This window comes from Diceros bicornis, chromosome 27 (assembly GCF_020826845.1).
Source record: "Diceros bicornis minor isolate mBicDic1 chromosome 27, mDicBic1.mat.cur, whole genome shotgun sequence".
Classification (NCBI taxonomy): Eukaryota; Metazoa; Chordata; class Mammalia; order Perissodactyla; family Rhinocerotidae; genus Diceros; species Diceros bicornis.
The window spans coordinates 40,042,198-40,058,697 of NC_080766.1; the positions used below are offsets into that span (position 1 = coordinate 40,042,198).

Below are 16,500 nucleotides of genomic sequence, written 5' to 3' on the forward strand. Positions count from 1 at the left end.
CAGGAGTGTGGCAGGCAAAAAATAGTCACAGTCTTCATATTCATGTGGAGATATATTCACAATTAAAAACAAAGACAGCAGAATAGTATTTACAAAAACGCCCTTGATTCTCTCAGAAAACATAAAGCTGACAATGCAGTCATGAACTGGGAACAATTTGTTTTTCCAGTCTGATCTGGTGTCTTACGAAGGCCCCCCAGTGAAGAGGTCGGGGAACAGTCCCTGTCTCCAGGACAGACCTGACCACTTTTAAGAACACAACACCTGTTTTACTTAGCCTATTAATACTTAGTGGTTTGTTAGTGATTCATTTATTGGTCTGCCTGTTCTCTGAAGTGAACGCATTCAGACCTCTTCTCTCTTAAAAAATAAAGTGATAGAAACAATATTAAAGATAGACACACAAAGAATATAATCATATACACACGTTACAGCCCAATATAATTAGAAAGAGTTTTTGTGCATTTATTTAGGTACTGAATTTTTTACTATAACTTTCTAATACATTATAAGAAAAACTTTAAAAAATTATATAAAAAAAAGAGTCTGCTTTCAGAATTTTAGTGCTTTCTTTACAGCTCCTGAGCTGTAATTTCTTCATGGGTCCTCATCTCACTGCAAACAGATAATTTCTGTAAAATTACAGTGCAAGGCAGATTGAATTCCCAATGCAGAAAGTACTGAAGATCAACCATGAGGTACCCATTTATTTAACTAAATTTGAAAATTGTGTTTACATTTGACATTTAAGAATTTATTCACATGCTCTTGAATGGAAGCTGTAGTATATATAGAAAACATAATTCCTTCTTTTTTTTTAACCAGAATATTTAGAGAAGGCTAGAGGTAAGAATTAACAAGGAATGTGATTTTCCAAAATAAATAATCTTGCACTTCTACAGAAGCCAAAACTGTTCAATCTGTAAAAAAAAGTAACAAATGAAGACTATATTCACAGTTGCTAACGTTTTTTCTAGGCGAGGAAACTTTTACTAATTCTGTTTGGCTGAAAATGCAGCGATGACAGACCCTTCCTAATTGCCAAACCCACAGGTCTCTCTTTCTGGTTCCGGTCACCCAGGGCTGGCTCTGCATCCCTCCCGCTGAGCTGGCTTCTCTCCTGCTGCCTGCTTCCCTGACAGCTCCCTTGTTGCTCTCAATGGATGGTCCTCTCTCTTGCTTCCAATCTGTGAACACCAAGATTCAAGCCTCAGCACTCCCCTCTGCTTGCAGATTATTCTCTCCTGCATGGATCAGTCTCCTGGCTTCACCCAGAGTGTTGGGATTAATCACTTATAGAGACTGACTGAACCACTCCAGTGGAGATCACTCCCAAATTTCTCTCTCTGGTTTCCTTATTCCTCAGGATTCCTTACCGAGGGCCTGCTGTGTTCCAGGTCCTAAACTAGGAAAGAACTGGGGTACAAAAGTCAGTAAAACAATAGACTGAGGGGCAACTGCATGATTCCACAACCACATATTCATGTCAAGTAGAAGCAGCGTGGGTGAGAGGAATGTTCTTGCTGGGCAAAGGTGACCAAGACGGTGTTTAGTAAAAACCAAAACGAAACCAAGAACAGTTAATGCCTAGATGGGGAAAGCTGAATTCATTTAACAACTATTTATCAAATAAATAGCTTATTCATTTAAACAATTTATTTAGCATCTATTATGTGTCAAATGCTGTCCAGCTGTCTGGGATACAGCGGCAAGCAAAACAAGCAACTATTCCTACCCTTGTGGGAGGGACCAAAAGAGATTAAATAAGTAAATCACTAAATTATATGGTGTGTTGATGGTGATAAATGCTGTTTTTGTGTTACAGAGTGTTAACGGAGGGAAAGGACCAAGTGTGCCAGAGTGGGCAGTGGGTTGAACTTTAACCAGGGAGTCAGGGTAGGACTCATGGAGATGATGATAGCTGAGCAGACTTGAAGGAGGTATGGGAGGAGGGGGAAGAACATTCAAAACCATTGCAGAACAATTTCAGAACATTCCAAGAGAGCTGGCTTGAGAATAATGTGCATGAGTGAGGAACAGCAAGGAAACCAGTGATTTATTTAGATTTAATTTTCAAAGTCTTTAAATGGAAGCTGGAGAAAAACAACTAAAGAAGCAGATTGCTGAAGGCTCAGGTGTAGGGCACACCTGGTTCTTCTCAGTGGGCAGACCCTGTGCATTTGACTCTGTCCTTGAAGAACACAACTCATGCCACACTGGGCCCTATTGTGCAACACTATTCACACGCTTAGTGTCACATGTTGATGCCTTTTATTCCTTAAGCCCTCATTATATCCTCTCTCACTCAGCCTCCAGCTCAGCACACAGGAAACTCTTCTGGATGAGAGCTGTTACTCTGGACGTGATGAAAGATGATGCTAGGACCATTAACTTAGCACTGGATCTAATGGAAACCCAATGACTCCATGTGGTGACCCTTCCATAATCCTGACCTTCCATTCTCTGGTGCAGCTATGAAAATTCAGTGGTTTTTCAGTGAGCTCCAGCATAACTGAACTTCCACAGTCTATGGACAGATTGATAATGACAATGATGAAGCGATCAGCCACCCCAAACTAAGTCACAGGCACTAAGTGACACGTGACCTTCAAGGTACAGCTGCTAATGGAGAAGTTGGTCTTGGGTGAGGGTCAGCTGTGGATGTGACATGCTGATCCGTGTCAAAGAAATCTGGCAAGTCAGTGCACTTCTGTTCCATTAGGAGCTAATCTCGTTGACTCTTGACAGTGTTGCCACTTACTCTCTCGACTTCTCCTCTTTAGGGGGCGAAGGGTTGCTAAGAGAAGTCAGGAAGAGTGTGATAGACAGTGTGATCTCTGCATTGTGGCTGTTCCCTGAGGTCAAGTGTATTAAAGTACATGATAATGCATTTGTGCACTTTCACATGAAATTAAACTCAGTGTTGTGGAGTTGGAACAATGTTATTTTCCAGCAATAGGTAGAAAGGCTATGTAAATGGCAGCAATTTCTTCCTCACTAAGCATTGCAATGGATGATACAACAGGAATCCAAAACCCAAAATCCCCCCATGGCACGACCTACATTAGGGATCTGTAAACGTTTTCTGTAAAGGGCCAAATAGGAAATATTTAGGCTTTGCTGGCTACATGAAGTCTCTGTTACATATTCTTCTTATTAAAATGTAAAACCTATTCTTAGCTTGAGAGTTGTAAGTGAGGTTTGGTCCATGGGCTGCAGGTAGCTGAACCCTTCAATGAAAGAAAGCTAGGATGACAGTTAATTGGGGGTGCATGGCCAGTCTAAAGGGTAACCCCTATATACTTGGCTCCAGCTGATTGTTTCCAAGGAGGCACTCAAGAGGAACTCAAAATTTAGATTTTGATCTGATATTTCCAGATTTAAAAAACTGATACCTAATTCAAAAGATTTGTATAAAAATAGGCAGACCCAAAGCAAACACACCCACAGGCCTGATCTGCTATGGGTTGCGTATATGATCTGGACATGCTCCATCCCATCAGGATAGGGGAGGGAGGGAATCTCAGGCTGCCAACTCAGAGGCTTCCCGTGGTTCTAGTTGGAGCTTTGATGGGTGGGTCTTCTTTCTCCCACCTTCCTCTTCCTCCCTCCACCTTCCATCCCTTTCTCTACTTTCTTTATGAGGCCCTTCAAACTTTCAGTGTAAATATTTTCTCTCTCTCATGTACACACATGGCTCATTGTTACACCTAAGACAATCCCATAAGGCATATTTATGAATATTCCTCCCACATAAACTGAGCAATGTCCCTTGTGCCAGACACACATGAGGGGTAGAAACATGGGTAGCACATAAGCCCCATGGAGAAATGATGATATGGCTCAAAGCTATTGTCAGAAAGATTCCTACTTAGTGCTGGGGGAGGAGGCAATAATGTCATCCAGGGACACTGGAAAAGGTACTGCACTGGGGGACACCCTTGACCTGCTTTTCGAGGAAGAATACAGAAAAGGAGACTTGGAGGGCCTTCCATATGAGACCGTAGTAGGCACGCAGTGGACTGGGGGCAGGAAAGGTCTGTAGGAAGTGAAGCGCAGCTTCAAAGCCCTAGAGTGGGGGAGACCCAGACCTAAACACCTCACAGCCTCACTTCCTCAGCCAGGTGGGTACTGAGAGGTGTCCTCAGGTGCCTGAGACTTGGGCACTATATTATCATAAAAATGATTGGATCTACAGCTTCCAGAAGCTTCCATCTGAGGAATCTCACTGCTTGAAAGATGACCTCCCTTTTTAGGGAAAGAGGGCAGTAAGGAGGGTAAAAGGTCATCTTGAGATGGCTATGGCTCCTAAAAGACATGGTTTGGGGGATCCCTGCCAGGAAGTGGCAGCAGCAATTCTAATGAGGGTCTTTGGTCAGGAGAGTTGCCCTCCGTTCTATGTGAGTCACACGTGGAAAAACGACTTATCAATTTTAGTCATGCAAACCTATGTGCCGAGACACACAGATTGGGTTTTGGAGGTTTACTTTGCTCCACCCTGTTTCTTTTCTCGCATTCTCTCTGAGCTCGTCTGAATAGTAAATGAGAGAGGCTGTGCAGGACTGCTAGAAGCCAGCGCCTAGGTAAAATCCAGGAGCCTAGAAGGTGGTTTCCGCATCCGTCTGTCTGCAGAGATGCCAGGGGGTTGTACTGCAGACAGGTGACCTGGAGTGGCTGTTCCCCTGGCCTCCTGGCTGGGGAAAGAAACGTTGCCATGGTAACTGCAGCTGCAGGGGAGGTCACAGAGGAAATGAAATAAAAGGCGACCACAGCAGCGTTCATAATGGCCATCAGGAAAGCGGTTGCAAAATGCACCACAGGAGAAATATAGCCACCTTGAGAAGGTTGTCGAGATGGGGCAGAGTCAGAAAAGGAGTGAAGAGGAAGAAGAAAGTTGAATACAGAAAGATTATGTTTTGGGGGCAGCTTATTCTCCCTAAATATCCAGCATAATGAAATTCCAGGAAGTTAGCGGGGTGTTAAAATAAGATTTAAATAAGATTCTATTTTTGCAGGAGCACGTTAACACTCATTTCCCACTTATTTCTGAGAAATGCAAAGTACTTTCAGAGCTTGGCATTTTTTTTTTCCAATTATCCAATATGTTTGTGGTAAGGGGGAGAAGAGCATCATCATGTCCATTTTGCAGATCAGAAATCACGCAGAGTATCCAAGTATTAGAAATGGCTCTCTTCAGACACTCAAGCAGAAATCTATCCTATCACTCACTCATGAAAACAATTTTCAAGAACTGATGTGTTCCAGTGCTGAGAAATCAGTACTCATCCTCAGTTCTGGAAGAATTATAAATTCTATCCTATTTCCTTGAGGACAATAGTGATTATGCATATCGAAAGAGTTAAATTTTTGCATTTGCTTTGTCCAGCAATCCTACTTTTTGGAATTTAACCTAAGAAAATAATCTTGAAAATGGCACAAGATATACCACAAGGATGTTCATCACAGTGGTGTTTATAATAAGGAAAAATTGAAAATAACCAACATGCCTAACGATATGGGATTTGTTAAATAAATGGTAGAAGGTATCATTATAATTTGTAGGAAAGTACTTAGGAGATGTATAAGAGTGTATAAGAGTAATGACTGTTTGGAAGGTCATTAATGAGGGCAACAGAGAAGTAGGTGGTGGGATGGAAGTCAAGAATAACCCCAATTCTCCAACTGAAAGATGGAATGAAACTCCCATGGACTCTGACTCATTTGGGGGTCATCACCTTAATTTTGGTGATGGAGAAGTAGGGATCTGAGACTAGGCTTCCAACTTCATTGTAGAATTAGCGGCTCATTAGCTCTGATTTCTGGCAGGAAAAGAAAAACTAGGTTTGGGGCTGGACACTCTTTTTCCCCCAAGAGATGAGGCAGGCCTTGGTTTTTTACCTCTCCTTCCCCAGAGAAGCCCACGGGCAGCTTCCTTTCTTCTCTCCTGCCAGGATGTGGGTTGACAATCAGTATTCATTGCCACTGCCTAATTGCTCAGTCCTCTACAAACCGGTTAATGTCACCCCCTTGTAACCATGAGTGGACTGCAAATTTGAAGGGTATGTGAGCCTGCATGCACGTGTGTGTGTGCATGATGAATGATTTAGTAGGGGATATCAATATGTTCATAGGTAGCTCTAGGTGGTAGGATTATGGAAGCTGTTTTGCCTTCTTCAAAATGTTTATTTCTATCTTCTAAATTTTCCACACTGAATATGAAATAGTTTGTAATAGGAAAAAGAACAATAGAGGTTATTATAGAGATTTGGAATTTCTAGTCTATAAAATAACCTATACCATCATCCCCCCAAATCCTCACACAAAGAATGTTCTTGCTGTTTCTTACTTAAGCATTCCTCCCACATCCGGACTGCACAGGGTCTCAGGCAAGACATACACTCATGGTTCGCCTGTCAACCTGGATTCCAGGCATCCAAAGAAAGAAATTGTAAAAACAGCATGCTTTTTTAAATCCCACCAGACTTAGTCTCCTATGTTTTTATTTTAATTCTTGGACATGAGAACCTTGAACTCAGTCCTATTTGAAGAGCAGTGACTTCAAAGCAGGAGGCAGATACCTGTATGCGGTTTTGATAGGGCATGGAGCTATGGAGAGCACTCATCACAGGCCTCCACCAGGCATGGACAAAGACCTGGTTCTGCATTAACCATCTGAGCCCTGGGAGCCAGCTCCGGGCTCCTGGGCGCGGGCCTCTGCCCAGTCAGACGTACCTGCTTCGTCAGCGGTGATGGACAGCTCGTTGCTGGGCTCGCTCTTGCCAATCCGGTTCTTGGCGTACATGCGGATGCTGTAGGTGGAGGAAGGGTGGATATCAATGATGGTGGCCGAGTTCAGCTGAGGGGAAACATCTTTGGTTCTCTGAGCAGAATCCCAGGAGTCTTTTGGGTTTTGTTTTTCAAAAAAGAAGAGATAGAGATGTGAGTTTTTTTCCTCTGCCTTTGAAAGTTCACAAGAAGGAATTAAAAACAAAAAAAGAAAGAAAAGTTACAACTCAAAGTGAATTCTCAATGCAATGTTCCCAATGTCCTGGCAGTCTGGCCATCAGGGGGGCACAACATCACACACGTTATCCATGCTGAGTGAAGGGGACAAACGCTGCGGGTAGCTGAGTTCTGGGAGGAGTGTCTGAGGTGACACCACAGGGCTACTGATGGAGACCATGGAAAGTCCAAGTGGTGGAAACTCATGCCAGCCAAGTGGAAAACAGCCACATCTAGGCACTCAGTATACAAGATAATAAAAGGAATTATGATTTGGACACCTCTCCACCCAAAAGAAAAAAAATATCCTTGGTTCTAAAAGACATTTGAAAACCAGCAAAACCTTTAGCCACATTAGATCCTTTGTTCTCCAAAAAGGGAGTGGTAAAAATGAAATACTTACATAAAAACTAATCTCCATCTCCAGTATAAATGCTGCTTACCAAACATTTTTCTCAGTTCTAATATTTCAAATCGTATAGTCTCAAATCCTTTATCATAGGAATTATTTTTCAACCACTGCTAATTTTAACAAGTGCACATGCCTCATATGAAGAGTTATCATTGAGTATGTGACAATTTGTGTCTGTTGATTTTAGGGCTTCAGCTAATGACGAGAATGTCAGTAAATGGTTCTTTTTTTAGAAAGAGTTTGGGCAGGTGCTGATTGGGGGCAGGTAGTCACGAGATGGCGTTGGTTGTGGAAGAACAAAGAACACCTGAGATGGTGGACAGAGGATGCTTATACGTGCCCTCACTCCCCATGTCCTTTCGCGTCGTGCTTATCGTACTTGTGCAAATTTCATTGAGATTCTATGTTCCCTGCTGGATTCTAAGTCCCATGAGGGCAGAGACCATGCTTGCCGTGCTCAGTGCTGTATCCTCAGTGCTCACACAGTGCTGGGCGCATAGCAGATAACAAATAATAAATGCATGTTTAATAGATGAATAAACAAATGGCAAATACACAGACCTCTGAGTCCTGGGAATGGCCCCACTCCCCTTTCCACATTAATAATGACTACTTAAGTTTAGAGGGCTGCTCTGCCCAAAGGTAAACATAAACGCAAGAGATTTTCTGGATTGTAGAAAAGATATGTGGCTTCGAGGTTGCCTTTGAATGATCTAACTTATCAGGGAATAGAGCATAATAGAAACTGACAATGAATATTCCAGCTAAAAGAAAAAGTATCATTTGAGTCAAGATGACGGGAGGTGGAAGAACAGGACGTAGAAAGAGAAGATGGTGCAAAAAATCAAAGCATGGAAGAGAAGAATGTGATTCAATGCAGGACAAGTGACGGGGAGGGGATATAACACCCATGGGATGACACATAAATATGAGCCTTGTCGCAGAAAAAAAGCCAGGCCTTCTGGTGAAGACATTTAGGACAATAGAGAGGAAGCCCAGGCATTATAAAGTTGCTAACTAGCCTCAGGAGGAAGTAGATACTTGCAGTGGCGGATGGCTCTGCCCAGAGCAGCATGGAGGTTTCTGAAACTGACAAGACCAATGAAGACATGGCCTTCTTCACTGAGGATGCATCTGGGAGGTGGCTGAGAGCCTGAAGAGGCGTAGTAATGTCTACTGACCACCTCCTCCTCCTGCCAATCAAGTCATATGCCTAGCCTGTGGGGGAGGGGCCAAGTGGGAGTCTTGGGCGGGAAGCGTGAGGTCCTTGGAGAAGGGGCTGTGCTTTCAGCTTCATCCTTGCGATGATTGAAAGAAAAAGATGGTGTCAGTGATGACGATTACTAGAGTATGGTTCAAAGCAATGCAGGATGGATTTTTAGCTAAAGGTCAAGAAGATGAGAAAGAATGTGTTATCCTGAAGGATTTTAAAATAACTGAATGGAAAAGGAGAAGAAAATCTAGTTAAATCCCCAAAAACACTCTGGCAAATGAGATGGCATCAAAGGAAGAATAAATACAGGGAGGTGACTACCCAGGAGAAAAGAGTAAAAGGGAAAGGGAGGAAAAGTGCTACTTCTGATCTCAAATGCTGATGTGCAAACAGGCAGGTCATGGATTATTAACAAAATGTGCTGAAGAATAAAACACTGGGTGTTAAAAATAATCACAGAGAGATCCTGACACTTGGGAGGATGAAATTGTAAATCAAAATACAAATATAACTAGGGAGAACATACCATGGACAAAATAAACTTTTGAAGAGTAAGTCATAAATAGAAATGCATGTTTGGAAATCCAAGAGCTGGAGGATGCAAACATTTATGGGGCATACTTGGGTAAGGACGTGAACGGGAAGGGAGAGGAATGAACTTGTTTGGGGCTTCATGATAGGTTTCCTTGCCCAGTTGGAGGAAGTGCATGGTGGTTTCTGGATGCAGAGAGCAGATGTAGCATCAAAGAGAGTTTATGAGTCACACTGGAATATTATTTATAAGGGGGCTATTTACCGAGGTGTAGGCTTGGCTAAAGGAATTTACAGGGGTGCTGAGGCTCCTGGCATCTAGCAAGAGTGGGCAGCTGCTCCCTCTCAGGGCCAGGAGGGCCAAAGGGAAGGGCCAGTGCTGCTGGAGTCCAGATAGGGCTGGAACCTTAGAAGAGGTGCCCCCGACTGTAGTTGCACACAGAGAGTGCAGCCTCTGCCAGGATCCTTGTCTGAATCATTCTCTGTGCATGCACTGGGAAAACCCAACTGGAAGTCAGAGGGAAAAGGAATCTGCGTGGTGCAGTCCATGGAGTTCAGTAACCCAGAGAAGGGAGTTCAGTATCTCAGACAATGGGTATGTGGTAGGAAGTCAAGGCTGCAGTCAGAGAAAAACCAGCAGCGAAAAGAATTCACGCCTATGGAGTAGCATCTGTTCACTCAGTACTGTGCTAGGCATTTTAAAAATGTGACTTCTGCAGTCCCCAGATCTGTGAGCACATTCGAAACACCTTGGAACTTTTTGACAACTCCACTTCAAGATCTACTGAATCTCTGAAGAATCGTGCCCCCAAAACCATGCTTTAAAAAAGCCTTGTTCTCTGGGTCATTCTGATGCACAGCTCTAGTTTGGACAGACTGCCTTATCTGATCGCATGCAAATTAAATGCAACAAATGCAATTTAAATTTATTAAATTAAATATTTATTGGTGACTCTACATGGCAGCACCGTGCTAGGCACTGGGGATCCAGGGACAAACAAAGTCAGAGTTCCTGCCTTGGGAAAACTTATGGGTGAGTTGGGAGATACTGAGGATTCTGAAATGGGGAACAACCAGTTTCACAAACATTGATGGTTTTAGAGGCCTTTGATATATAAGAATTTTCATGCACACTTAAGTAATACTAAAACCTGGTATTTACTAGATGTTTACTCTGTGCCAGACAGCGGGTAAAGTGTTTTTAAATGCATTCCCTTCTTAAAGAGAATTCACCAAAAAATCCATTGAGTGCCCTCTACATGTTAGGTGCTGAGCTGGGTGCTGGAGGAAGGGACTGGGCAGAACTAGAGCACAGGGAGCCCCAAGGAGCTTCCAATCTGGTGGAGGTGACACTTTGATCAACAATCACAGCTGCCACGACCCTTTTCTGAAGTAAGGTCACATTCTGCAGTACCAGGGGTTGGAACTTCAGCATAGCTTTTTGGTGGACACAACTCAACCCACAACAACATCATAAAAATGTGAGTTATCCCTAAGCTCATTCACAAATTTAATGCCATCCCAGTGAAAATAACAAAAATGTTTTTATGAAGCTGGACAAGTTGATCCTAAAGTTTACATATGGAAAACTAAGAAAACACTAAAAAGTAAAAATGACAAGAGTGAACTAGCCCTACCAGATAGTAAAATATGAAGCCTCTATGATTAAAACAGTATGGCACCAGTGCATTAATGACAAGTCAACCAATGGAATAGAATAAAAAGTCCAGAAAGAGACTGAAGTCCACATGGAAAGTCAGTTTGTGATAAAGGTGACATCTCAAATCACTGGGCAGAGGTGGATTTTTTAAATAAATGATGTTGGGGCAACAAGGTACCCATTCTGGAAAAGATAAAACTAGATCCGTATCTCCCAGCATGCACAAAAATAAACTCCAAATGGATTAGAGATCTAGGTTTTAAAAAGAGAGAAGAAGAAGCCATACAAGTACTAGAAGAAAATGGGGTAGATTATTTTATAGCCAAGTGTAGGGAAGAGCTTGTCTGACTTGACTCAAGATCCAGGCGCTTTGTAAGAGAAAATGTTGATAAATTGGAAAAAAAAGAAAAACAAGAAACCAAACAATCACAGAGATAAGGACGTGACCGTGCCCACCAGGAAAGAAAGGAGATGATGCTGTAGGAGCACATGAGAGGGAAGCCTGGCTTCATGTATGGACCAGGGATGTGTCCCTGTGGAGGTAACATGAGGAGTGGGGTCTAAGGAGAAGGTGAGAGTAACAATAGTATCCATGTGGTCCAAGGAAGGAAGGGCTTTCTGGCAAGAGTGGGCAGCCTGTGGTCTTTGAGGGACGCTTGTCACAGGTAGATGCTGTGGTACCCCATTTCACAGATGAGAATGGCCAGGAGAGGTAACTAGCGAAGGCACGCAGCTGGTAAGAGAAGGCCAGCAGTGGAGCCAGGACAGGCTGGGCCCCAACACCCTTGTGGAACCACTGGATCGTCACCAGCACCTGGAAATGACTGATCCCCCTGACGACAAGGAGGCACCAACCAGCTCCCCTGAGGGGCTACCTGGGTACCAGCATCAAGAGCCTGTGGTCCTGTGGTCAGGGCTCAGCCAGAGAGACTGGCGGGGCCTGCCCCTCCCTTTGGGGACTCTGTCCCTTGTCCCCATGATGCCTTTCTCCCGAGTTCTCAGCCACCATCAGTTTCCAGGCTGTTCTCTGTTGGAATGTGCCTGCCTCACTTAAGAAGCGTTTCCTCTATGTGAAGACCTGCATCTCAGAACTTCTCATTCTGTGCCTCCATCCTGACCTTACGTCTTTGAGCAAGGGCAAGGCCTCCTCTCTTCCCTTTGGCCCTGGGGAAGCCCCTCTGTCCTAGTTCCTGGAAGATCCCTGTTTGGGTCAGCACTGTCCTCAGCTTGTTCACCCGGTCACTTCGCCCCATCCCTGCACGCAGCCTGCAGTGGCTCTGTCACACTGCCTGGTGACAGTGCGGCTGCCTGCCACCACGCTTCTCTCAAGAGGCTCCCGTAGGCCCTGTGTGTGCATCGCCTCACTTCTAGGTCTCTAGTTGGGACTCTGGGTGCACAGCTGAGCCATCCCATCTTTTCTATGTGCATGTCCATCCAGCTACTTATCCCAAGTCTCAAATACTCCTTCTAAAACCACTGTTCTTGGTTTGGTCCATCTTCTTTTTAATCTTCACGTATTGCTCTCCTTAGCAGTTCCTTATAGTTCCTTCATAGTCCTACCTCATGCCATTTTCTCATCTGTCCCTTCCCTGTTCTTACCGACACCTTTCCTCACTCCTGACGTGCCTTTCAGGTTGCCTCCAGCTCAATTTTTACTACAGTGTCAGCCCGAAAGATACCAAATTGGTCACAACAGTGTAAGCTGAAGTAACGCACAGTGCCCAGAAAGCGAAAAATAAGGCCATTTGTGTGGTCTCTGGCAATTGTATTAACCCTTCACATGCTGATGGTGCTCTAATTCCTCGTCTGTTTTACGAGACACGGTAAAAGTCCCGACTAGAAGCCACACCGGTGGTATTGGACCCTTGGTCTCGTGGAGCATAAAGTTCAAATGGCCTTTGCATTGTCACTTTAACATGATAAACAGATACAACTGTCCTGTCCTGGCAGCTAGGTTGGTTTTATCTACGGGCTCTCGGCGGAGCTGGCTGCGCTGGCCCAGAGGAAATACAGGAGGGCTCCGGGATGCAGCAGTTAGTGGTCCCTGCAGAGTCAGTGCCCCGTCTCAGCAAGGAGCAGCTCTCTTTTCTTGGCACAAACCACCAGCACACAACTCACCCTACAGACACTGAACACAGCTGAGGCTGAGGGACTTGGCCACAAGGGAAGTAAAGGAAAGCAGGGGAGATAGAGAAAATAATGACAGTGGCCAAGTCCTATCAGCAGCTACCACATGCTGATCAGTGGCAAGAATGCCAAATCGGCTCACAGGACCAAGACTGAGGCTGGCTTGGAGAAAGGAGGCAGAGCTGAGCCAATGAAGTGCATCTGGACACAAACTCCACTCCACCAAAGGACACGTGGGTGTACCTTGTGCCCGAGAAGAAAGGAACTGGGAAAAAGAGCCCCCTCTGAGTTTCCGTGAGTCCAGGTTTATTCTTACAGGTAAAATGAATAAAGAAGGAGAAAAATAAAAGGGATCTTTGAATTGGAGATAAACCTGGAGGAAAGAAAGGACTTACCTGATTTATTTTTGCATTCAATATCGTAGCCTGTGATGGGGCTGTTTCCATCAAATCCCATCGTCCACCTGAGGGTAATTGTGCGTGCTTTCACATCTTTGATCTCAATTTCGGGAGGGTCTGGGGGCTCTGTGCAGTCAACAGAAAACCCGGGGTTAGTTCAAACGTGGTTCAAACGTAAGACGCTGGTGGAAATGCCGGGCGTGGCTCACACAAGATTTGTCAGCACTCAGCATTGGCAGGGGCTTTTGACAAATGGAAACATTTATTTCCTCGTCACACTTTAGGAAGGAAAAATTGCACTTTTCCCAAACTGCTAATGTTTCATAGCACTTGCAGAGCTGGGCCAAACCTGGATGGATTTAAATGTCACTCTTCTAGTTTGGAATCTATAACTCAAAAAATATTTTGGCCCCACATGTTAAACTTCTCTTTTCATTTGGATCGTCTAGTATAAGGATTCCTAAAATTGAGCAAAGAAGGCACACTACCGCACTGCTGTGCACTCAGCAGGACTGCCGAGTCATCTGACCCTATTCCTTTAAAGACTTTGTTCCCTGTGTTTTGGGGCTGCACCTTGACATAATCGTGGACACTGCAAAATACTGCTTTAGCACCAGTTTCACACATATCCAAAATTTTCTGAGAATTAGGAAGTGTTACATAGCAAAGTGAGCTACAGATGCCCAGACAGATGCCCGAGCCTAGGCATACACTCACTGTCCTACAAATGCCCTGTTTTTTCCCCTGTGCCGCCTCCTTCCTACCTTGCACTGTGAGCTGAATTATTCCACGGTCCTCCCCATAAGAATTGATAGCGTGACAGGAGAAGAAGCCAGAATCTTCTCTCACAGTTGGCAAAATCTATGTGTAAAGCAGAAAGAAATCCATCTTATCCCGCAGCATGGAGCAAAAGAACAACTAAAAGGGCTTTGGCTGTAAAAATCTCTTCACTCTTTCACCCTCTTCCCACCCCCAGCACACACACATATACACACAAACATACACACAATGCTGGAAGCAAATTATCTCGGTGCAACTGTAAATGTGCAGATGGATAGGTGAAATGTACATAATCAGTGTCAGCTGCCAGCTCGTTATATTGGATGTGCAATTTATGTAGGATTTCATGGTTAGGTTGATATATACTCCACATATACAGTTTTTTTTTTTTTTTCTCATAGTGGATTTTCAAAGCATTCAAAGCAACCCTGCCTAAAGAAACAGATCTATAAATACTGCAATAAAGGCCTGGTCTCGCAGGACCCTCATTAGAGTTCTGCTCAAGAAAGACTCTGGGATTGGACCCTGTGAGTGAATCAATACCCGTGTTTCAAACACAGGCTTTTTTTCCCCATGTGTATGCTATAGCATCATTTCTCCCCCATATTAAAAGCATCACTCACTAACTACCAATATTGCTAAAAGTTATAGGAGACTATAATACTCTTTCTAGTTTTTGCGATCCTGTATAAAAGATAGAATTTTTTTACATTGGATTTTTCTCAAGAAGCAGAATATTTTTCCTTATAGTATTTTTTGTCCCAAGGTCTGACCAATTTTTCTTTTTATAGAAGTTAAAACACATGCACAGCATGGCTGCCACTCCTCCAGGATTAACTGTCATTAAAAGACTCTATTTCTCATATTTTTTTATTGCAGTTTGGTTCCCCGCTGTGTTCATAATAATTTTACTCTTAATAACACTTGTGATAAAGCACTATTTTTGCAGGCTACTCAGTAATCTCGCTGTATGAAGGGGGAGAGAAATGGTGCTTCATACATAAGTCCCAGAAGATTATTTGGTGTTTATCACCCACATGCACCCACGTATGTGAAAGGGAAGGCTTATTCTGCCAATGAAGCTGGATTCCAATCTGTTATGTTTGTCCCACTTTTACCTGCAGAGTAGAAATCACCTCCTCTCCCACCTCTTTGGTGGACACAAGATAACGGGCCATTTCGGGGTTAATGATCCGATCCTCTTTCTCCCAGCGAACTATGATGGGCTTCTCACCATGGGCCGTGCAACTCATTTCCTTCTTTTGACCCTGAGTGGCCAGGGTCGTGTTTGGGTAGGACGTAATCATCGCAGGAACTGAAAACCCAAGAGGGACACAACTGATTCATCAAAGCAGGCTCTTGAATTTCCCCACTGTGACACTCAGCTAAATCATGCTTAAAGAGATGTTCCTTTGAAATAAACCTTGTTTATGAAACTGCTGAGCAAGAATCATGAACGAAATAGAGGGAAAGTGGCAGAAAAATGAAACGTGATTAAATGAGTCTCAAGCAAAAATTGCCGTGTGGTTTCATAGTCAGAGGATAATGCTCTTCCAACTCCGTGGAGGGCAGATGTGGGTCACAGAGCATGGCCCATGTCCCCTAGTACACATAGAAAAATGATTTTACTTGCTGATTAGACTGGAAAGGAGGTTTCCATTCAGAATTATGCTCCTGCTTCTGTAATCACCTACGTTTCTAACTGTCACTTTCAGCTATGGAACTAAGAAACCTTACTCATCAACGTAGGTGGAACTCTGATTGCTGCTGACCGGTCTTTGAAATTACTTCTACACGTGTCCACCTCCCATAGTTGTTAAAACTTTTATAGTTACATAGAGACCTCAGACCTACCCTTCTCCCATAACTTACGGCCCGGGAATCTCACCCCCAATTCACTAAGAAAACAGAAAGCTTTATTTGTGAAACTTCTCAAGTTCCCTCTCCCCTATCTCAAAATTAATCTATAGACTTCCATTCTTGGCAATATCTTGGGTGACGTAAGACCCTACTCCCATTCCACAAACCACCTAGAAATGCTGGATAGCATAACGCGAACACCTTTTTAAATGTATACTGAGCTTATAAGAAAGGGAGAGAGATCCCAGGAGCCAGAAATGAAAGTGGATGTTGCAAGGCCAGAGGAATTATGATGCTGATGCTTTGACTACTTGAGAGGTAGAGAGTTAAAAGTGAGACTTCCAAAGCTGGGCTCCTCAAAGGGCTCTATCTTCAGAGTGAGTATATAACCAAAAAAAAAAAAAAAAAAAAAAGATAAAAATAGAAATCCACAATGGCAAAGTGAGATGCAAACTGCCTTGGCTTGTGCTATGAATGAAGAAAAAATTGTCTCCCCTGAGAATTTGTAACTGATCTG

General features: G+C 43.6%; 1 protein-coding gene across 5 annotated transcripts in view; it reads right to left on the minus strand.

The window, feature by feature from the left end:
• The window catches only part of DSCAM (DS cell adhesion molecule), a 625,552-nt gene that overhangs the window by 127,480 nt on the left and 481,572 nt on the right, over positions 1–16,500 (minus strand). For 3 of the 5 annotated variants that reach the window (XM_058523126.1, XM_058523125.1, XM_058523127.1), the window contains 4 exons: positions 15,242–15,438; positions 14,108–14,204; positions 13,341–13,469; positions 6,733–6,900 (listed from right to left, as the gene is read on the minus strand). In XM_058523126.1, coding sequence (XP_058379109.1) covers positions 6,733–6,900; positions 13,341–13,469; positions 14,108–14,204; positions 15,242–15,438 — 591 coding nt within the window. The remainder of the gene's footprint in view (positions 1–6,732; positions 6,901–13,340; positions 13,470–14,107; positions 14,205–15,241; positions 15,439–16,500) is intronic. The other 2 variants (XM_058523130.1, XM_058523128.1) reach the window with 1 other exon arrangement.